Here is a 23,713-nt window from a genome sequence, read left to right as displayed (position 1 = left end):
CACAGTTATAGAAGGCTGTAAAATGTTTAAATGGTTCATAGCCCGTTTCTCTCTGACATAAGTCTAAAATATTAATTTATTTCAGTTTTGAAAATACGAGCGATACAATCGCAACGCGCTATTGCTAAATAATGCTTACACAGTAACAAGTACGATTGTTAATAAAATAACAAAGTACGTTGAGTTACGCGACGTTAGATTTTTTCCACGAAACAATGGATACATTAAATAATTGACCGTGAACGAAAACGTTTGTGAGGGACATAACGCTAACTACGTTAAGTCGGGACAAAGAGCTTGGTTTATCGCAAGAGCAAAATCATGGTACTTAAATAGAGAATACTCCGAGGTATCTTGAATACTCTGAGAGTCCTTTTAGTCGACACTATACGCGACGTAAGGTGTTACCGTAAGCAAAATTTATCGTGTTGACGGCATGTATAAACCAGCCAAGAATAACTGGCTTGCTTGCCTCTCGTCGTTATTAAAGTAGCATACACATTATTATCCGTCTCGACTGCCGCTATCGGATACTCTCACCGTAGAGACCCATTGTCTGTCTCGCTTCGCCCTTAAAAACATATTACTTGTCCCTTGTCCGACGTATCGAGAAAATTTAAGAGACAAGATCAATTTTGCCCGTGAGGTACATCTCGCGGGCATTTCTCAATATGATTCCTACAACTGATTCCTTTTTCCACATAGAGAAATCGCGAAGTTCTTATTTATTATTTTTATAAGAGAAATAAAACCTGTAAGACATGAAACATCGTCATATTACAACATTGGAAAGAATATATTTTGTATCTTTCCCTCTTGTTTGAGAAATTTTTTTTTTACACTTATCTTGGAAAAAATAAAATATTCCAGAACTCATTTTCAACAAAGCAATTCCGTTAGTATTGCGAAATAAAACTCCTACTTTGTTTTGACAAAAATATTAGAAAATAATTTGGAATCTACAACGAAATTTAATGTAACTTTAAGTAGATAACATTAGTTGGGTTGTTTTTACGTACGACCCTTAGAATTCTAAAATCAATTGAGTAAATTTGCCACTTCTTTTTTTCTTGACAAATGTTCTGTGGTATTTTTCCAATTCCCTGTAAAGCGCATTAATATCGCAAGTTGTATAACTTTTTTAAACTGAACTACCACAAAACGTTAATCGAGCGAACGCTATTATGTTTGTCCGAGTAACGGCACATGTTACGTGCGTTGTGCAAACGTTATAACAATTGGATATGTTAGTACAGTATTAGCACCCTATACCTTCGTCTAATATTGATGCAGGAAAATAGCCCTCAGTCTGCCCTCATTATTTTCACTCACCATATCGTAAATCACAACGCCTCGAAGCGATCCATGCTTTATAACACGTGAAATTGTGTATCTTACCCGATCGATGAAAAGGACGTCTTCAATATTTCAATGCGGAATTCATATCTTTTGAAATACTATCGTAGTTTGTTTCCTCGTTTGTTCCTCTGTACTTTACACATCAAAAGTCGTTGTGAAGATAATTTATACACTTATAATATTATATAGATATTGTTAACGATACGTTATACAAAGTTGAGAAGGCTTTCTTAACATTTTTTGGATACAATATTTGAAACGACTCTTCTATGCCTTCCCACATATAACCTTGCACAGCGTACAAAAATGCATTTATGAGATCCGATTTCGTCAAATTCACTTAACGTAGTCAATAACTTATACATACATTTCCATTTCTATTTTTCACGACGATGGATACTCTTGGTACGATCTTTACGATTCGATTTAGGTTATCGCAGACTCGCGGTTTATAACCAACTCTTATTCGTGATATTATCTGAATTTATATGCTTGTAAAATTCTCATTATTGTTGAAACACATAATAGGCAAATAAAGATCCTTCCACAAAATTTTCATTATTTTGTAATACAGAGAATATTATTTATACGAGCTGCTCATAGGATCGTATTTCCACGTGATGAAAAGCACGTAAAAACAAATTCACATTTTGAACAATAATATTATAAAACAGGAATATGCAGGTATATTTAGTTTAGCTTATTTGTGTGAAAATATCTCTGAATTATATGAAAAGATAATTGGTCATTAATATTTAGAATAGATGTAGTTAATTTCTTTTTACATGAACACAGTAAGATTATTAACAAGAATTTATTTCCTAAACTTTAATTCAAATATCTTTGTGTCGTTCGGTAATTTTTCTAAATTTTGACAAGCAATTATTTAAACCATCAACATTATTAATTTATAAATAGGAAATTAATTGAGATAGTACCAACTCTGGGCAATATATTGTAACATACATATACACTTTCAACTACATGCGCGATAAACTTTCGTCAATGGCACCGGCTAATCCGTGCCTCGGAATTGCCACGTGGATCGATAGAACGTATGCATGTGTATCAACTACTCGAGCAGGAAGCCACTTCGAAACCAGTCCGTGTCATAGCTCGCCATAGTATGCCTGTGCTGTTGAGAGTTCTTTCCAGTGACTTTTAATGGACCCGTTTGTTCGTGCACAACACGAAAATAGTTGAATTTTCTATTCTGAGTTTCATGTTCCGATTGTTCAATTTTCTGTCACAAATATGACGCTGAAATTGCTTGCAGTTAGACAGGTTTTTTCTGTGCTGTAATTCTAATTAGACTTTATTATTCTGAATGAAGCTTTTATTTAATTTCACTTTATTAATTTAACTTTATTATATCCAGTTTTACAAAGTATAATAACAATATAATATACATTGAATTGGGATTTTCTTTGCTAAAAATATGATTTAATATTTAATACTTTAATTCAATACTTTAATTCAATATGCGAAAAAACGCGTTTTTTGACGATTGAAAACATTATTAATGCATTGCTCCTCCATTCAGTGAGATCCCTGTGTGCGAATGTTAGCGTATGCAATGCGTTGCAGAGGAAATTTGATTATCTAATTAGACTTTATTCTGAATGAAGGTTTTATTTAATTTCACTTTATTAATTTAACTTTATTATATCCAGTTTTACGAAGTATAATAACAATATAATATACATTGAATTGGAATTTTCCCTGCTAAAAATATGATTTAATATTCAATACTTTTTGAATTTGCGAAAAAACGCGTTTTTTTTACGATTGGAAACATCATTAATGCATTGCTCCTCAATTCAGTGAGATCCCTGTGTGCGAGTGTTAGCGTATGCAATGCGTTGCAGAGGAAATTTGATCATCGGCTCCGTAACACGTACGCGTATAACCGTAAAAATCTAAAGAGCCGTATACCTTGGCGCAAATAACGCTATTCTGCGGCAACAACGACTACGCTCTGCTTCGATCTCGCTTGCGCCGCATAATCATCGTGTCTTTACAACACTCGCCTAGTAGCACAGTGACGTTAAATGACGTTTTAATGACGTCTCTAGACGTCTCTAGACGTCATTAAAACGTCATTTAACGTCACTGTGCTACTCGGCTCGTTTACATAGGCACGTGCTTCGGCCCTATATGTGCGTACATTTGTGCAAATGATGTCGCGTGAGAACCAAGCGATCAGTTAAGTATCAGCCGATGAGCCCGTTTCTCGTTTGAACTTTTTACACGCGTGAACGTTCTCTTTTGTCTCTGGTAATGGTCTCACACTTTAAGTAGTTTCGACAAAGATTATGCGGACCGTACATTGATTAGATTATCCATGAATGCGATGTGATTTAAGAAAATTTAGACGCAGAGTCGAAATGCCTGAATGAAATTGAAGTGTTCATTATTGATTTCTAGGAGCTTTTTGCTCAATCTTTTTAATTAATTCTTGAAGATTTTGAAAATTATTTTTTATTTAAAATTTTTTCAAAGGAAGGTCGATACGATATTCACCAGCATAAGACGCTGTCAAAGTTTAAAGCGAAAAAAAAACTTCACGGTAAACACATAATTTCTGAAGTTCTCGTCGGTTGGAAACGACCAAGCGCTACGTCATGTCGCGTGTTTAAGAGTTCCTTTCGAACATATCGCTCGATTCCGCTCACGAGTATCTTTATACCGATAGTACACTCGATCTTCGATCTTCGATGTAAGAGTTTCTCAGTCATGACTATATACATGTTCAAGCTGTGCTCAAACACGAGTTATCTATATATAAAAACAAATATCCTGACTGACTGACTGACTCATCAACGCCCAGCCCAAACCCCTAAAACTAGAAACATCATGAAATTCGGGGAGGATATTCCTTCCAAGACGTGATTTAAGCACTCACTAAGAAGGGATTTTTAGAAATTCGGCCCCTAAAGAGGTGAAAAGGGGTAAAATGTGTGTTAGCGAAGCACGGGTTTCAAGTTAGTTTCGCATATTTGAAAACTTGAGTCATTACGGTCGTTGCTGTGTGACTGACATAAGTGCTTTTATACAAATAAATTAATAAGATTTGATATTTATGTTAATGATTATGCAAATTTTGATTCACTAAGGGAAGCTGAGTCGAAATCATAAAGTAGAATAGAAAAAAACTCAGCAATCTCATTGTCAGTGAAAGAAAATTAAATAATTCCGACAAATTAAATAATTCCACAGCGAGCGTAGATCCATCAGTGAATAGACTGTTAACAAGTACCATTAGTCAATTCTACTTCTTTGTTAAAGAAAAATATCGCTGTAGCCATATGTTAGCGTACAAAAAGGTAATTTGCACGCGAACTAATAGAGAAACAAAAGATTCTCAGACAAAATGTTGCGTGAAATCTGCTGCACCGTGAACAATGAGAAAAATGTGGAACGTGAAGGAAGATTTAAAGGAAAGCATCTGGCGGCGGAGCATCATTATCGTTGAATGTAAAAACTCATTTGTCACGCGTAAGTTTCTTAGCTCACCGTCGAACGCTATTGTCCCTCGCTCATCTTTCGTATGTCATAAACACCGAGTATGCCGGCGTGAAATCTGCAAATAATGGCCACTACGGCGAATCCTGCGGATTTGACTTTCAGTTTAATCTTCCTGAGAGCGAGCATAATTTAGTTTATCTATAGCTGTCGCGCGCGCAAACCGCTATCTGCTCAACAATTTAAAGTTTCGTCGCGCGAGAACGAGTTCCAATTGTGTCGATCGTATAATCGCCGGTGTTAGGATGCAATTCTCCGAATATCTGCGCGCGCGCGCACGAACGCACACAGACGCGGAATCGAATTCCCGAGTTATGATTTTTCCGCGTTTCTGATTACTGCGCCATCGGGAAATCGTGGATAGATCCATTTCCGATCGATATTGTCCGCCTGGGCCGTATTGCGATATTTTATTTCTCTTTTTTGTCCCTGTCGCAAATCTTCTCTCGGATACGGAACCGGAAGATATGTTTATCGATATAGGTTTGAATTTCTCTCCTGCTCGTTGCGGAGGCGGATTTGCCGCCGTTTGTAAATAAATCCCGGGATATAATACCGACAGCAGAATAAAAGGCTTAGGGCCATATTTCAGTCTTAATCTGCGTTTTCCGCCACGCTTCTATCGTCGATCCACGTACGTGTATTTGGCGTTGCCTCGCAAATCCGGGATCGGTACGATTCTCTTCCCTCGAAACTTCCATTCTGCTCTGATAGTTTGCAACACAATTATCTCTGTGCGAAAAAAAACCATGGTATTTGTAAAGTGTAAGCTTTAGTCCAATCTTATTTTTCATTTGTCTATGTAATATATATAAGCATTTACAACAGTTTACCTTGCAACCAACATCCAATTTTACGCACTTTATTTTACCTGTTAATTTACACTTTAGCGTTGGAACGTTGCAGCAACGCTGCGATAATAATCAAAACCATTCTTGACACTGCTCCTTTTTATTTATAGTGTAAAATAAGTTTCCTCGGCATTCGCGTTGACCCGGCGCGAGACGTTTATCAAACCGTGCTTCCAGCGACGGTAAGAGGGAATTGCGAGTCATTTTATCGACACTTCTTTAAATTTCATTTCCCTCCGTCTCTTTCGTTGCGCATCCTTCTCGCTAGTCAGTTTCATCTCGATGCGGAAATACCGCGAGTCGGGAAAAAGCGCGGGTCAGATGAGAAAGGGGTGAAATCGGGGGGCGGCAGAATGAAGTAGGTAGGGGTAGACTGAAAAGCAGTTAAAGGCAGAGTGAGGTGCGAGTTGGCGAAATAAAGAAGAGAGGCCAGACGGAAGGAAACGCAAACCGGCGCGATACACCGCAATGCACCGCGAAACCAATATCGACAGGAGCGAAACAGACGCCTTGAGTTGTGCATGCGGCTGCACGCAGACGTGCGGAATACATACGAGAGGGAGCGCGCCCGTTTCTCGTTCGCTCTCTCGTTGTGCTCCTAACAAATTCAGTTGGGAATTTGCCGGAGAAATCCCTTTTTTTTCTTTGCCTCGGGATAGCAAGAGCCTTGAAAGCGCCACCGCACTTTGCTGGGAGATTTAAAAGCGCACGGGCGCGGGCGTCAGTTTGCATTTCACCTAAGTTAGTAATATCATTACGCGTAGCTTCCGCGGTACGGACTTTCCCAATTTCTCCTGCGGTGCAAAAATATTGCGTCGTCATGACCCACGTGACGACGCAATATTTTTGGACACTTTAGAAATTATTTATTCTTTGCGTCTCTTCGACATATAAACATAGCTAACAAAATACTTTGTAAACGGAGAAGAAAGAGAAGAGAACGTATTATAGAAAAAATTACGTCATATAAACAAAACCATATTTAGGTAATATTTTATAAAACGTCACGATTTTAATATAACGAATAAATTAATGGACGGCAATTCTGGATCTGTTGAACGAGTTAAGAGCTGTTAAATTTTTCGTTTTTCTCGGCTGATTAATCGAATGACATTCAGCTTGCGCGAGAGAAACGAGTTACAGAGAAACATCGTAACGACAGGGATGTACTCGGCAGGCTGCAAAATTGATTCAATGGCGAGCAAAGAGATTTAACGCGCAATTACTCTGATTGAACGAAGCTGATGGTTTGGGATCCGTCGGTAGAATTGCCGACATCAAAGTACAGACCGGTACTCCGCTCCTCGTTAAGGGGACTGAAAAGAGGGCCAACAAACGTACATCCTTACGGCATACATACATTGTTCCGGCGAAACAATGCGTCTTTGCCGCTACAGCGCTAATGCTGATCCGTTTGTTGAGGATTCAAAATATCTGGCGAATATCTAATACAAAGCGCGCAATGAGATACATAATACACAAAAATACATTGCGCTTTGTATTAAAAAATATTAAATAAATATAAAAGTTGTAGAAAAGCGATATTAATGATATAAATTTTTAGTTTGGAAAGTTCTCTTTAAACAAATTTTCTTTGCACTTTTATTTAATATGCACGGTTTTTTATATTCTTATGGAACTTTATAACTATAACTTTCTCAAAAAATTGCTCTCATCTTCCTTTTACCTTAGATCTTGTGTAGATTTTTATAGAAAGTATTTGATTTTGCTAGTAAGAAAATTTTCGAGGAAAAAAAGCTCTCTTTCTTTATATAAAATATTTTTACCTCGTTGCTACTAGAGATAAATCGTTTAATGGATTGTTTGTGCAGCCACCTGTTGCAGCAGCGAATTGCTCAAATTCGAATACTATTGCCAGCGAATTTTACTATAATTTTTCAGATATATTTAATCAGTAAAATAGACATTGATATTTTCCGATATTTTTTAATAAAATATGCCGATCCCACACACACACCGAAAATCAAGAAATATATCTTTATATAAATAATAAGCGACTGAATTAACCGATTTAGCAAGTCAAAGAATAGCGATACTACTTGCGAAAGTTCGTTAGTTTCAAACTTCGATCATCGCTATACTTTATACAGCACGAGCAATAAGATATTGCTTATACTTGCAAATTGCAAATATATGAAAGATATCCTTATTACGGAGTCGCTACGTAATGAATATTTTCAGGATAAAGATATATTTTGAAGCAATTTTGAAACATTTTTAGTCGTCAAACTATTTAAGTAATATAATTGATGTGCTCGTATTCTACAAAAAATAGAACATATATCTACAGTGTATTGTCTAAAGCCTAGAACGACGAAGAAAAGAGTCACTTTTTGAATGAGTCTTTTTTGAAAAAAATACAAGGTCTTTAATAAAAAAAAGTGATTAAACATTTTATTCAAACCTTGGTACACAATATTCATATGTAAATTATGTAATTATTTCAATTGTTTACATCTATATATGAATAATGATGGAAAATATATGCACAGGAAATGATCAAAATGATACATAACTATATGCTGTAATATTAAAATAAGTATTAAAGAATATAAAATGTTGTTAGTAATAACAAGTAATATTAAAATTAGGAACTGAATATATACATGCACGCAATAATTGCATCTTTATTAGCATTGCCGATATATTAATTACCTACTTACGAATCTATTTACTTTTGTTCCGAAAATTAAGTTTATTATAATATAATATTATTTGCATTACAAATACGAGAAATTGTAATGTGACCCAGGTCATATTTGATCGAACTTATTGATCAGATTCCAATATACTATTATGAGTATGATAATTAAATATAATGTCTATTAATATGTTATACTTATTTTACATTATTTTGAATTTAGTTACACTTTTAAATTATGAACAATTATCATAGTTCTGTATAATTCTTTATTTCTACGGATTAAGGAAAGTATATTTTATAATATCATCTACATTTTAAATTATTTATTCATTTTCTAATCCAAACCGAATTATATGTATTAAAGATACTGCCCATATATCTGTTTCAAAAGTTCTTATTTTAAGTTCTTGTTATTTTTTTAGTCACATAAACATCTATTTGATCACGACGAAACGTTTGAAGCACACCAAGGTGCCGTGATTATTGCCAATTAATGCCTAGCAATAAGTAGTAACTAACAAATTGATGGGGGACCTGTGAAACGCAGGACGAGATCTTCGTTCTCGCCGAACGTAGCGCCGGGGTGGTACTTTGAAATTTTAATGAGCCGCGCTCTCTGACCTCGTCGTTGGAGATTCGTGCGAGCGAGGGGATATGAAAAAGGAATGGCCCGCGTTTCGATACCGACGAAGTTGGAAGTTACTGGGGAGGCGGTTCCCGCGAAAAGTTGTGAGAAGTCAATTAGTAATGGTGCTCCTTTCACGGGGATCCCCAACGCGCGCGGTTGTTAAGGTTCCAGCTGGCGGTATATACGATAATCTGTAGGACTTTAAAAGAGAGAGAGGTTGCCGCCAAGAGACTTTAAAAGAGAGAGAGGCCGCTCGTTATGCCAGGCGCGATAAAATAATACGCTTCTGCATCACTCTTTGAGAAACTAAAGTTTAGTTACTGTAAGGGTATTAGGTTGCAAAAACTTTTACGGAATTAGTCTTACAGTTTTGTGCAGAATTATACACGGCATCGGAGTTCTTGTGGGTTCTTTTGCGATAGAGACGCGGAGATGCTGGAATAAATAAATTTGTAAGTCAAACGCTTGCAATAATTTTTATATAGATACATAAAAATAATCGGAGAGAGGTACACAATTTATTCTGTTATAAATGTAAAGTAAATGAGAAGGATAATAAGAAGGATTGTCTCATTTTCGTTAAAAAAAATATATCTTCCACAAATTAGCAAAGCATAAAATACAATATACAAACAGGGAATAGATAAACCTAGGTGACATACGTATTATCGGTGCTAAGCGACTGCATCGATATATCGATATATCACGCCTGGTTCCCTCTTGGCAACGAATTGGAGACACTTTCCTTTACAGCTTAAATCTACTGCGTCTCGAGAGAATGCCTTGGCAATGACCCGGCAAGACCTTTTTACGAGCGCGGAATAATTATGAGTCTAAGTCCGGCTGTTCACATTTTCACGTCGCCCCCTCCCCTCTCCCCCCCGCCCTCGTAATAACTCAGTTCTACCCTTCTCACAATTTCTCATTGGGATCGTAGCAGTTGTTTTAATATTTCTAAAATAGTCCGTCGTGATTTCAACGGCAAAAAATAAGTTAGCGGAGGACTATTCTCCGAGCGATCGTTAATTTTAACGTATCGTCTCTTAAGTGGGAGACCGTAAAGTTAAATTAGATCGTACGTCGCGCGTACTCTTCCATTAATAATTCTGACGTTTCAACGTGCAAAATGTTACGGTTTTATTACTGATTTATATTGCTAATCCGCTTAACGATTCGCTCATTAACGTCAGGTCCGCGCGCATGCTCATAAAATTACATAATTACTTCGCATAAGACGCTAATCAACCTGATTACACGGCGGCGTAGTAATTTAAATGGTAGCCGGCGGCGCTCGTAAAGTGGCCGAGGGATGTAAGAAGAGACGTAATCGCGCTCCTTTTTTACACTCACGTCGGCACCGCGTCATCACCGCGACGACGAGCTTTATCTCCAACGTTCTCGCGCCATTGATTTAAACGCACCCGCCTTATCTCGTTCGCGAAATTAAGAAGAATACCAAATCTTTCTCCGCGCAATTCCAGATAGCGGAGTCGCCGTTAGTCAGTGCGGTTAGATTCATCAGCGGACGCTATTGGCACGGCGCACGAGAGGGAGAGGATAACTCTCGTGGCCGGCGGCCAAGATCATAATGTATCAGAGCTCCCGACGGTCGATTTTTGGTCGACGACAGCAAGTAGATTGAGCATCGCGCGGACTGAATCTTCTCGAGCGTATTGGAGGAAAAGGAGGAACTCGGAATAGGCAGCGATGATCCTCACTGGGCGCCCCATTGTACGCCGCGGCTCTCCTTCCGAATTATTGTACGGAAAGATGCACGAACTCCGAGTATGAATCCTGCCTATTGTGCGCCTGGACGGACGTTAACCTTGATCCCAATGGATCTTCGGCGAATTTCATTTGCCGAGACCGAAACCACCGTCGCGTATATTACGACTTATTCGTAATGGACTTGACCTTCGAGAACCTACGCCGCGGATGATCTGATCGTTGAAGAGGAGAGTCGAACCATCTATATACGGTCGCCTCTCGAAATACGATTAATCCTCGCAAAGTCGGCAGGCGAGTGAGAGAGGCGTTTTGACCCCGGTCCTTCACGTTTTAACGCCAACGCTGACTACGGCAGAGAACCTCCGTTAAAAGGGACTAACTTTCGTATTTCTCGTGCACGACGTTGACGTCAGCCACAGAAACTTTTTCGACAGCGCGCTGTCGTCGTAAACAAATTCAGATACGATTGGCTGGCTGGCCGGCGGCTGGCTGGCTCGCCTCCACCATTCGCTTTCGCCTTCTCTTATTTTCGCCGCGTTTCCGGTCGCCCCCTGGTCTGCGACCCAAACCCTCCCCGTTTCTGCTCCGCTTTCGCGAAAATACGCGTTATCCTCTCTCTTTCTCTCGGCCCCCCTTACGCTGCGATCGATCTCGCTTTCCAATTTAGTACTCGAGACCAGAGACTGCGTCCTTGAAATAAGAGCCGCCGACGTTGCTCTTCGTACTACGATGAATCCGTCTGGCTGTTACAAATGTAACTTGGAATTCGCTCTTGAAACCAATATACCGCTCTACACGCTACAGAGATCCCGCAGATAAAACATCTCGAACTTATCGAGCTGTAAGTTCGAACGACTCCCATAAATTCGCGCGGAGATGATAAAACGGACATCGTCGCGAATATCTTGGGAAGTTAAAGGATTAATAAACGTACCACAGGCATTATTCCAATTGGATAAAACCAGATAAAGCCTGGATATTATTATTTATTGGCCTAAACCTAATTGGTGTTTGACAAAATTGAATCTTCCTCCTTTTGCCGAAACTGAGATACGTTTGAGTCATCGAAGATTCATGGAGTTTGCTCGAGGATCCGCGCCATTTAATTGGTGCTTTAAAGTCCGTGGGATAATGTAATTACTAGCGTGAAGCAAGTGGACAAGTGGATTCGAGTTACTTGACTATGCATAGTCTTCGAATCAATTGACACGAGGCTATACGATTGACTGCTGGTAGGGCAGCATCAAGTTAGATTCTCCAGTAATGAAGTGGCTATGTAACCGAGTTACAGCGCGAAACTCAGAAACGCAACTAACGCTCAAGAGGAACCGCGGAGAAATAAAGTGATTCGATTACGAACAGCAATCAACAACTACTTTGATGGAATGAATGAAGAAGGAGAGACGTTGAGTCAAGACATCTTCGACAGCCCAAGATGCTCATCGCCTTAATGCTCTGTAGATAATGTGATAGAAATCATGTGAATGCACATAATATTATAACCAAATTCTGCTATTTTAACAACGTTAGTAATAACGTTAATATAATTTTAATTTTAATAATAACTTTAATGCAATTTTAAATATGCAGTATTAATATCGTTATATGTAACTGCATAAATTAATATATCCTACGTTCATTACGACATAATGCGGAAAAATTAAAGGTACTGAAAAATAATTTTCTCTTGCAAAGCGTTTATACAAATTAAATCGAACATGACCGTCGCTCGTTCACGTGCAATAACAAGCAATATACGCGGAACGATATCACCGGAGCTGCGCCGCTATTAGACGTATTTTTCTCAGAGAGGATAACTTTTCCGCGATGTAAATCCCGGCGAAAGCGAAATTGCGTTTATTCCCGAGGTTGCTGTTAGACAATTTTTTTTCCTCATCAGCGACAAAAGCCGTGGACTGCATTGCCGTGGGAACTCAGTGTCGAATAAAACTCCGAAGCTCTGGACGAGATTCATCGCGATCCGAATAAATTACATTCATTTCGCTTTAGAGCAGAAACGCAATCAATCAATGCAAAATAGTCAATATATTATATATTACATTCTGCGTTACATGACGATATTTTGTACGCATTCCGATGCAAAACATCAAATGGTTTAACTAAAGGGATTTTACTCAAGAAAAAAACAAGAATGTTTAAAATGTTTACTAGATAAATATTTAAAATTTTTTTCACAGAGATTTAACTTTACGAAAAATGTTTATGCATAATTGTGCAATCTCTCGCAACCTCTGTATTAACAATTGTTCATTAAAAGTGTACATTTGTTTTGTTTTCGAAAAAATCCCTACAATTTTGTTCCCAACTATTCCGAAAGTAGTAAAGAGAACCACATTTTACAATAGGCCAAATCGAGAGTGCTTTTTTTTTCATTTGGACTTTATGACTCAACGGTAAACGTATTCATAACTCAATTCCTGCAAAATATGCTCGTTGTTTGGGAGAGGTATTTTTGTATATTTTAACAAAAATAAATACTTTTTGTTCTCTAAAATAGTATGTGAATGGCACCATTGTCTGTCATTTCGTATCGAAAGTAATCACAGAAATGGTAAACACTCGGACGTCGCGAAACGGCCGAAAACTGTGATTATTGTTCCGTTTTGGCGCGAGCTAGCAAATAATGTCGAAAATATCGCCGCTTTTTCTTATCCCGGTTTATATCCTTCGAGTGCCTCTTGGTAGGAAGCGAATACGAAGGCAATAAAACGTCAGACTTATATGTATCGTTTTGCCGATTGTGTCCACCGATCGCGCGGTGCATCGCGCGAGAAATATTCGTGTGGGCGTACGTGTGCGCGCTGTATAAACGATGCAAGAAACTCTACATGTGCTGCAGGGAAACAAATTTTTTTCTGACGGTTGGAACGTCGAGTGTCGCGCGAGATATATTCGCCGCAACAAGTTCGATATTTCCGTTCAGATGACTATACATGTATCGAAAGGATGGTCATTCCGCAGTAGATTACATATGATGTAATGTACGTCGCCCGTCCTGCAATCTTTTAGCCATTATTTCTTGCACGAATGTACAATTTTTCTATTTAATAACGACTCAAAAAAGGAACACAATTAGGCGATTAATTTACATAGAAGAGTAAGAATTTTTCGTGAATTCAATTCTAGGAATAACATTCCGGATAACAAAATCGCAGAAATTCAAGCTCTTCATACGAATTGTGATATATTGATTTTCTATACAATGAAGGATGGTATTATATAATATCGGCAATGCTTTTAAAATTATTGTTTTTTTGATAAAAAGTATATGGATATTGTAAAAAAGCTTTTCCCGTCAGTTACAGCAATCACATATGCAGGAAAAATACGGATCAGTGGATATCGATATATATATATAGATATTAAAACTGAACAGTTATATTCTTATTCACAAACTGATATACGAATTGCATTAACATTTTTTACAAAACATAATATAAACGTCAACGTTATAAGAGGAAGCAAAGTGTAACAAAAAGACGTGGAAAGATTATTGATTGATCGAGTTATTTTTTACTCGTCTCTTTGGTTTTGATATTCTAGCATTATATATACACCATTACATCCTTTCTGTCTGCAGTAGTTGTCTGCTTCCATTTTTCGATGTGCATTTTATTTCCTTGCTATTCAACTCTCCACTAACGTCTCTTTATACTTTCCGCTTTCTATCCCATCTGATCTTTATTTCCATCATGCCGCTTTATTCGACATTCTTTCTTTCTTTCTTCTTAGCGAGACACTGCTCCTAAATTCAGAAAAAATCGACTGTACAGATATTAAAAACTAATACGCTCCAGAATATATTCCTTATGGTAATTAATCGAGTACAGGCAAAATTTAATTTGTAAAAGATTTCGTAGAATAGTTCCGTTTTTAGAAAGATGAGCGTGATATTAGGTACAAAAAGACGTTTTCACTAAGGATATTGATCTGAATACATATATATAACTAGTCAAAGAGAAATTTGTGGTTAAAAGAATATCCACTGGAACACTTCCTACAGAGAGCAAACGCATTTGTTCTGCGCTAACGATCAAGAGATCTTTTCGGTTCTTATATTCCACTTTTATCGCTACAATCTCTTCGCGTACTTTTATTACTCGCTTGTAGCGTGTATTTTATTTCTTCTCGGTTCAACTGCCCGCTCGGTTTAACCGTTCTCTTATCATAGGACAAAACACGATTGGATTGAAAACGGAAATGAAAATTTTTTAAAAATAACATACTGAATACGCACGATTAAAGGAAGAAAAACAAGAGAAGGAACGATAAAATTTCATTTATTATATAAGCGCACTTTAATGAAAAAAGAGAATATATATATATATATATATATGTATATAGTGGGTGAGAGAGAAGGAAAAAGGGGGGAGAGAGAGTGTGTGTGTGTGTGTACGAGCACGTTTGCCGGGGGCTAACGATCACCCCATTAAGCAACGAATTAAACCTCGTTTACTTTCGAGAGACTCGTTTACAACCAACTTGATTTTTCCACGCTTTGCGCTTTGAGCGCCAGCCCGAATCGGCTGAAAGTTTATTTTGGTCTCAGCCATTTACCTCCGCGTGCTTGCTCATGGCTTAATAATCTGTGCAAATTTAATGCCAAGCAGATTGAAGCAATGCAATAAGACGCATTCAAATCGTAGACAGAAGTGCCGTAAAGAAATGTTAAATCAATATGTTGAATACGCAGTAAATTAAATAATTTTGCAATTTTTAGAAACCTCGTGATTATGTTCGTCTCTGAATTTTTCCAGGTGATCTAACGATTTATTAAGATTTCACATGGGAGCAATGAGAAAAAAATTATTTTACAGATATTTTTCGTGAAACACACACGGATTTCTCCGGCCGAGTGGTAGTCAGCTTCACATTCTGATTAATTTGACGTCGAAGGGATACGAATATTACCATTTGCACAAAATTTTATTAGTTCAATCGCGTTTGGCATTTTCTCCGCAGCTTTGTACCGGTCGTGCCATTAGAAACGGTACGCTATAAAGAAAGGAACCACCCAGATTGTTGTAATCCGCGTATAATGACGGCGATATCATCGTCGTAGCGTGGAATGATAATGGAACCTCGAAAACCCATTATCTCACTGCACAAGAAGCCATTACTCGCCGGTTTCCAGTTTCCCGTTGATCTTTTCCGCTGTTCCCTTGTGATAATCGGAGATAACTGGACGGGACGGCTTAATCATCCATCATGAAAAGACCCAGCATTTTTTAAGCCTGGAAGGGGCTTTGCCGTACCTATATTGCTAACGACTTCCATAGATCTAAATTTCCCACTGCATTATAATCCATAATCCAAACACATGAAATTTTTTTTAATGCTTCACATTATAATTTCGCCGCTTTTATACCAGCGACACACTGCAAATCCAAGTGTGTTATTTTAGCTAAAGCTCTGCTTACACAATTCTTGCCATTTTAAATCACATCATTTAACACGACTAAATGTAACTTTTAATTTTATACGGATTATACGTGTTAAATGAAGAAATATGTAAAAAGAGCTTTAGTCAAATTTGTCATTTTCAGCCATTTATGCGTGTATAAAAGTAACACATTTGGATTTGCAGTGTATACAAGAAGATACTTGTATTTGTCACGCGTCACCGCTGAGCATTTATGCGTTTATGCTGATTGCGCATATATCCACACTGTCTGTCTCGCAATTCCTTGCAGCTTCTCACGTAGCAATCGTCACGCTGCATTTCGCCTGCCGTAAACTCCCAGGAAGCTTGCGAGCAATCCGGAAGTGCGATATCGCTCGCATTTACCGAAATTCGCTATTCGTGGCACTCTTGATCTAACTAACGCTGTCTTGTTGTTAGACGCGCGGCAACTTCGAAGTATAGGTACGGCACGCTCCGAAAATCGATTTCCGTCCGCGCGCGACAACGTAAATTAACTTGGCGACATAAAGACAGAGACGGCGGACAGGCGGGGTTTGTTCCTGCGGACTGGCAGAGGCGATGCTCGGCTAACTCCGGGGGTCGGTCGATTGTCTAACGTTGGCCGGACGCGCGCGGCAACACTTGGAACTTACACGAGATAACTCGGCGAGTGTGCTCCGGGTTCGGTCATTCTGCACGTACAACAACCGACCCTTATGCTCGTACAATAACCACGAAGTGGCGCGCGAGAGAGGGCGAATGGTACGATCGTGTACTACATGTAGTGTAGCGTTAATGCGGCGTTACCCTCAGTTTACGGCAGTTTTCTTGGCCGTGCCGGCGGGCGTGGATTATCGACCGTGACACGGCATCATTATGTCGGCATTAACGGTACCGGGAAAACTCGTAATTCCGGAAGTTAATCGCTTTCTTCTCTCTCGCCGCGAGAACGGGGAGGTTGGACGGCGAAACGTTAATTGCATAAGGAAAGAAGAAAAACGCTTGATTAAACTAATAGCGAGCGATATAGCAACATTACTTTCGCGATTTTTCTCCGGACAATTAAAATCTGCGCTCCGAGAATCTGTTGCGAGAATATCGGGTTAAATTTATTGCTCCTTAATATATACGGACGCCGAGTTAGTGCCAAGACTGCCAAGGTACACTTGAATCAAATCCGCTGCCAAGTCGCCATTATTTTGGTTGCGCAAACAAATTTGCCGGAAAAGCTATTCGTAAAAAACGTAAAAACACTCTTTTTGTTGCAGCGTGCCAGCAGGTCAAGCACGGCGTTCAAGCAGTTTTCGGACCCTCGGACCCGATCCTGGGACAGCACATTCACAGTATTTGCGACGCCCTCGATATTCCACATCTCGAGGCCAGGCTGGACCTGGAGACGGAAGCGAAAGAGTTCAGCATTAATCTCTATCCCGCACAAAGTCTGCTCAACGCCGCTTATCAGGACATCATGGAGTTCCTCAATTGGACCAAGGTGGTGATCATCTACGAAGACGATCGTGGTGAGCGATGATAAATTTAACGTGTTACTATTTTCCAGTAATGATAATATTAATATTGATTCATGCACTTATAACGATAACAGGTTTATTAAACTGACACATCCGCTTTAACACACTCAAGTAAAACGGAATCTTAGCGTTTAATTTTGTGCTCCTTTAAATTTATTCTTACTATTTTGTTACTCTTCGTTAAAAATAGTGACTGTGTTAACTCAATAGTCATGACTTAATATCGTAACTATACCCTTACAACACAAATACAGAACGTTGCGTGGGAAAAATTGAAGGCAAGACGGGTTCAGTCGAATTTTTCAACGCTTATTGGCACGCAGAACATTTGTCAAAATGTTTAACGTGTTACTATTATCGTTTAACGCCCGCTAAAACTCCTCGGGACAGTTAACGTGCGCTATTGTAACGTAGGATCGCGCTAATGGCGCTGTGCGTTTTCGGCGCATAAATAAATGAAAATGGCATAGGATTCTCATTTCTTTGACGCGAGGATGGGAGAGAAATAACGAATTTGCCAAGAACACATTTTTTTTATCACAAATAAATACGGAGAAAATACATATTCATAACTTCGTTGTCTGACACGAACAAATCCGCGACTACTTAGCTGATTAAATGGAAATTATATTGTTATCTCTTTCAAACCTCTTTGAACGTTTCGATCGCTGATCGTTGCGTTTATTCTGTAAAAGTCAGAGATAAATTAAATAGAAGATATTCCCTGTTTAAACGGTGCAGAGAGTTTTTGCACAGCCTCCGCGCTATTCTTTGCATTGAAAGTATTGCAGACGGGCATTACGCGTTGAACGATCAAACGTTCAAGTTCAGTTTGAAATTTTTCTTGGCACAAAGCCGATTTCAAAGTTCTTTGAAATCCGAACTGAGCATGTATGGCCATCTTTCAACAAGAATCCGCGTATGCACGGACATGTCAAAGCGATATTTCTCTAGTGTGCTTTCGCATAGAATTATGTTTTACCTTGTTTGAGAAAGGAGTAAGAAGTTAGTAGCGATGGATGATTCGGTAGATCCAGACGGGGATGAAGTCGGATTGAGGCCGACGTTGAATCCGTCTTTCTCCGGAAAAGAACGAACCTCTCACTTCACGGCAAGCCAGTTCCCACAGTTTTAATTAATTAATTCGCATAATGGATCCATTTAAATTTAAATAGTTCGAAGACGTTGAAAGCACGTCCAGTTTGAATGAGGCATTTATCCCTAAAGACGTACGCCGTACGGCAGATTAAGATACTCTTAGGTACAACTTTACTCTCTAGGGCTTATAAATTTATTTTAAAAATTTAAGTTAATTCAGGCAATAAGAGCCGAGCGTGATATTTAGAGAGATTTTATTTTAAAATATCTCTTTGATTTGAGATGCTACCACGAATATTGAACAAGAGAATCTTCGAAGAGCATTAAATACCATTATTTTTGACGTCTTAAAATCAATTGTATAATTAATATAATCTCTTGAAACTAAGACAAGTAATGCTTGACACTCATATGTATACACCTCGTTCTCTTTTCTTTCTGCATTTTTTTTAAATCTTTAGACGTAAATACATTTGCGAGATCGATATTTTTATATGTTCCTATATTTCTATTCGCAACAAGAATATGCTAGCAAATAAGACGCATTAAATATTTAAAGCGGGACAATTGTGCGCTCGAATTGCATCTCACGTAATTTACCGGAAATAACGAGCGAGTGATGAGTGGTGAGAGGAAAGCAATTCTCTGGTTGAGGACGATTACGTTGAATTAGGAACAGCACCAGCAGCGCGAGAAGAATCGCACGCCATAAACGTACGTTTCGCGACGCCGGAATATTTCCGTGACTGATTATCGCGGCACGTGAGTCGTCACCGCGGTTCACTACTGTGATACGTGATCTTCTGCAAAACCGTCGCCAAAATCCACCGTCTGCAGACATTTGTCGTGTCGTAGAAGATATTTTACGTTCCGTTTCCGTAGGCAGTTTTTTGTAAATCGTAAGTTGCTTCTAATTCACCGCGTAACAAATTGCTGCGATTATTAAGACGACATCCGGTCGTCAAAGAAGAAGAAACGCGAACAGAAATAGTGATCAATAAGAAATTATTGTTATTATTAACATAAAGATTCTTTATAACATTTAATAATATATAATAACACTGAAATAACTGATAAAATAATTTGTAAGCATTGAAAATTGACCATAATAATTAATAGAAATTAAATAAAGTACAACTCCGAAGGTCGTACTCTATTAATTGGATTTGAATTGTATTGCGTGACTGTGCAAATCAATAGGAGCTATAGTGAATCACGAAATGATATTGGTATAAAATGAAGAGAGAGAGAGAGAGAGAGAGAGAGAGAGAGAGAGAGAGAGAGAGAGAGAGAGAGAGAGAGAGAGAGAGAGAGAGAGAGAGAGAGAGAGAGAGAGAGAAATGTATCAATTTATCCGCGATAAATTCAATAACATACAACACAATTATTAAGCCTTTAGAGGAAAATTAGTGCGCTATAATATGATCCACCCGTATTGAATAACGTAAATAGACATGTGAAACCGATAACAAAATCAATTGGATGCATTACGCATAGCTCGAATTCCCGTAACGGCATTCAATTACAGAACGATCAAAAGCGACTGTTATACGCAGTTGAATGAAACATGTTATGCGCGTGGCAAAGTGAAATGGAACGTTACTATCGATAGATAAATTAACGGCTCTCACCAATGGGGCGGTAACATCTTAAGTTTTTCTATCCAACTTTGCCGCCGCGCCGTTTCGATAATTTTATTTCAACGTCTCTCTATGGGATTTTCGCGGAATTTAACCACCTTTGATGAAAACATCTCCCAAACTTAACCGCCTTCCACAACGAGCTTAGCTATTTGTGAGGGGAAGTACACGTACAAGCCGATTAGAACGCCCCTGACCCCCTCTGCCAGTTTCCCGCTATCTCGTTCAACCCCTCCCTCGCGCGCATCCCGGCTCTTGCCGGAGTCGACGCTGAATTCCTCGAGAGATTTACCGGGACTCCGGGATCTCCGTGTTTCCTACACTTTCAATTCCGGCGCGCTATGTACCCGCGAGGTGTAAGGGATTCGGGTCGGCGAAATCGTACACGTCTCGAGCATGTTTGTCGTTACGATCCCGCGATTCGTTCAGCGGAATTTCGTCTTACCTTACGGGATCGAACATCGTCGCGGCGGTGACATGTCATTCGAGTGGATCAGTGTCGACTTTACGGCTTTACCCGAAAAGCTCTCAAGTCAACCAGTCTCCATTATGTCATTGCAAAATCGCACGCGGATTATCCGTTACACATGGCCCGTATGTTATATTTGATATTATGTAAATATAAGAAAATTAACAGATCGAAAATTTGAAAAATTATTTAACTCTTAATTTCGATTACTCGCGGCCGTCTTTAATGGCAGAGGATGTTGGGCAGTTTGCGAAATTGACTCATTCAATCGGCGAACAAGTGCCGCGCCGCGAGTTCTACGGCTATCTTGGGAGTCAGACAGCGTGGCATTAGATCTCTTTCAACTTTCAAGTAGTTTAGAGAGCCGCTAGTATCGATTCGCGATTACTTTACTCGTTTTCCGTCTCGTGGAGTTCTCGCGACGACGCGGAAACTTCCCCGGAGTAACAACCGCTATCCACTCTGCGCATTTCCCGAATTGTTGCATTCTATCTAATCAAGCGATGAATGCATTCCTTGTAATCTAGCACATTCACGAATTCCAAGTACGGCAATTGTACACATAATTAGATAAGAAAATTATGAAACACATTTAATTTAATTTAATTTAATTTTCTCTTTCATAGTATCACGGAAGCTTTTAATCCCTCCCTCTTCTCTTTCTCTCTCTCTCTCTCTTTCTCTCTCTTTCTCTTTCTTCTCTTTCTATACCGATGGATTATTGGTACCTAAAGAATTTCGTAATCGTTATTCCTCGTATGCCTTTAGACTGCGGTGGAATGTCAATTCAGATCTTTCTCAAAAAGTTCAAACATCTTCGCCTCGTCTGCAATTTCAAACGAAAATGGAATTCCAAATAGAATACGTACAGAGAATACCGTAATATTTCGACCTATATATAAGAGAGTTTCCGACCGTTCTTACAGGCATCTTGTTTCGGGACGTAAATGAGAAAATAACAATGTTATTTTAATGTTTAACATTTAATCGCTCTATTTGGCACGTGTCTAAAGTGTCAAGTGACACTCTGTGTGTCTATCGACACGAACATTATCGTTCATCCGACGGGGCACATTTATCTTCGCGAATCTAATTGAGTTTCGCTCCCGCTCGCGCATGAGGGAGATATCGCGCATTAACGCAGAACGAGCAAAATCAAGTCACCACATTAGAAACCTACCTCCGTACGATAAACGCGGCCCGCATAACTCACTGGCAAATATAGCGAATAGACTTTACAATGAAGTCCTGTGTCCGTGGCGCGGTGTAATATCAACGCCAAGTTCCCAAGCATATACAGATATGCATAATGTTGATAGCGAACTAGAGAAATCGTGACTGCGCGAACTGTGCTGTCTAGTTTTAGACCTGACGTACGACTTACCAGCTCCGCTCGCACCAAAGACACTTGGAGCTGACGTGAATCTATTCTTGAGCTTCAGCTAATAAATACAACGAGAAGTATTATCCTTAACGTTATATCGTGCCATTCTTACGCGTTACATTATTTAAGTGATCAGATAGCCATCACTTAAGCGCCACATTAAATTGCGCAACATAAATAAGCAGCAATAAAGACATTAAGTTTACGTTGAGAAAGAGTTTTCCGAATTGAAATAATATCGTGCCAAATAATACGACGTAATATCCCGCGAATAATACGACGAGATATTAAGCGAAAATTCTTCCACGCGCGCGCCCGTCTTTATATGAACTGAGTTACGTGCTCCAGCTCGTCAGACATTATTCAGCGAAAAGTCAGCAGCGAGATTCCGACGTCGTAATTACATCCAGAGTTCATCGAAGTTACGCGAAGTGAAAACCGCCACGTGAATTAATGTTTCACGGTTAATTCGGCGTTTGGTTTTTCAATCCGCGGTATAATAAGATCGCGGCCTTCATTCATCTCGAGAGAGAAAGAGAGAGAGAGTACAGAGAGAGCGGGAAATCTACTGTGAGGTGATGGTACTTTCCGCCTTTTCTCTACCCGAAAAAGGAGCACGTCGAGTGGCCGAAACGGTTTCGAACCCGCTTCGTACTCTGCCCCGACCCCCTCCCTCCTTCCCCAACCTGATTCCGTGTCCTTACGTCCCGAGAATCGCCAATGAACCTTCAACCTGGCCCATCACAGTCCATTGTGGAACTTCCAAAACTCACTCACTCCATCGAACAACCATCTCCGCATCCTCCCTCTCACGTTACTCCTCTCGCCCTTCCACCTCGTCGTCCCTCACCATCCGCATTCCTCACGGAATCCTTCAGAATAATGGAGTCGCTGGCGGAAGGACGAATCGTCCCGCTGAACGCACGACTCTGCATTTTTATATTTCGATGCAGAATGGTGAAAAAAAAAACAGAACAATCTTCGGCTTATGTATTTTTCATTTTTCTTTACAGCGACCGATATTTTTATTGAAAAATTGTTGCATCTCACGAATTTTATCGAACATCGCGGATATGTTACGAGATTAAAATATATTAAAATAAAACCGCCCGGAAAATATTTGCAATTTTAACTCCAGAAATGGAGTTAGTTTGCAAAACGTATTGCTAACATGTTTAATGCGCCATTTTTATGATAAAATAAAATTTAATGCCACGTGCAGGTATATGTTTCTTATTTTCGACATTTTATCTGCGATATTCCGCCCCTAGATGTTTTCTTCTTATTCTAGACTACGCTCGCCTCGTAAAGTTCGCTAGTTCAAGTATGAAACGTCAAATCCTTTTTTACGTGAGATCCGTCAAAACCAGGCTATGTGGCCTTGTATTTTTATAACCTCTGAAAGTGACAGC

At 39.1% G+C, this 23,713-nt stretch overlaps 1 protein-coding gene across 4 annotated transcripts in view; it reads left to right on the top strand.

Moving 5' to 3' along the window:
* Positions 1 to 23,713, top strand: part of LOC139776278 (glutamate receptor ionotropic, kainate 2) — a 120,805-nt gene that overhangs the window by 32,575 nt on the left and 64,517 nt on the right. For all 4 annotated transcript variants that reach the window (XM_071712873.1, XM_071712859.1, XM_071712865.1 and 1 more), the window contains exon 4: positions 17,450 to 17,701. In XM_071712873.1, the coding sequence (XP_071568974.1) occupies positions 17,450 to 17,701 (252 nt within the window). The remainder of the gene's footprint in view (positions 1 to 17,449; positions 17,702 to 23,713) is intronic.

This window comes from Temnothorax nylanderi, unplaced genomic scaffold (genome assembly GCF_030848795.1).
Source record: "Temnothorax nylanderi isolate EJ_2023f unplaced genomic scaffold, tnyl_v1.0 TNYL_tig0005_pilon, whole genome shotgun sequence".
In the NCBI taxonomy this organism is placed as follows: Eukaryota; Metazoa; Arthropoda; class Insecta; order Hymenoptera; family Formicidae; genus Temnothorax; species Temnothorax nylanderi.
This window is presented reverse-complemented; position numbering and strand designations above follow the sequence as displayed.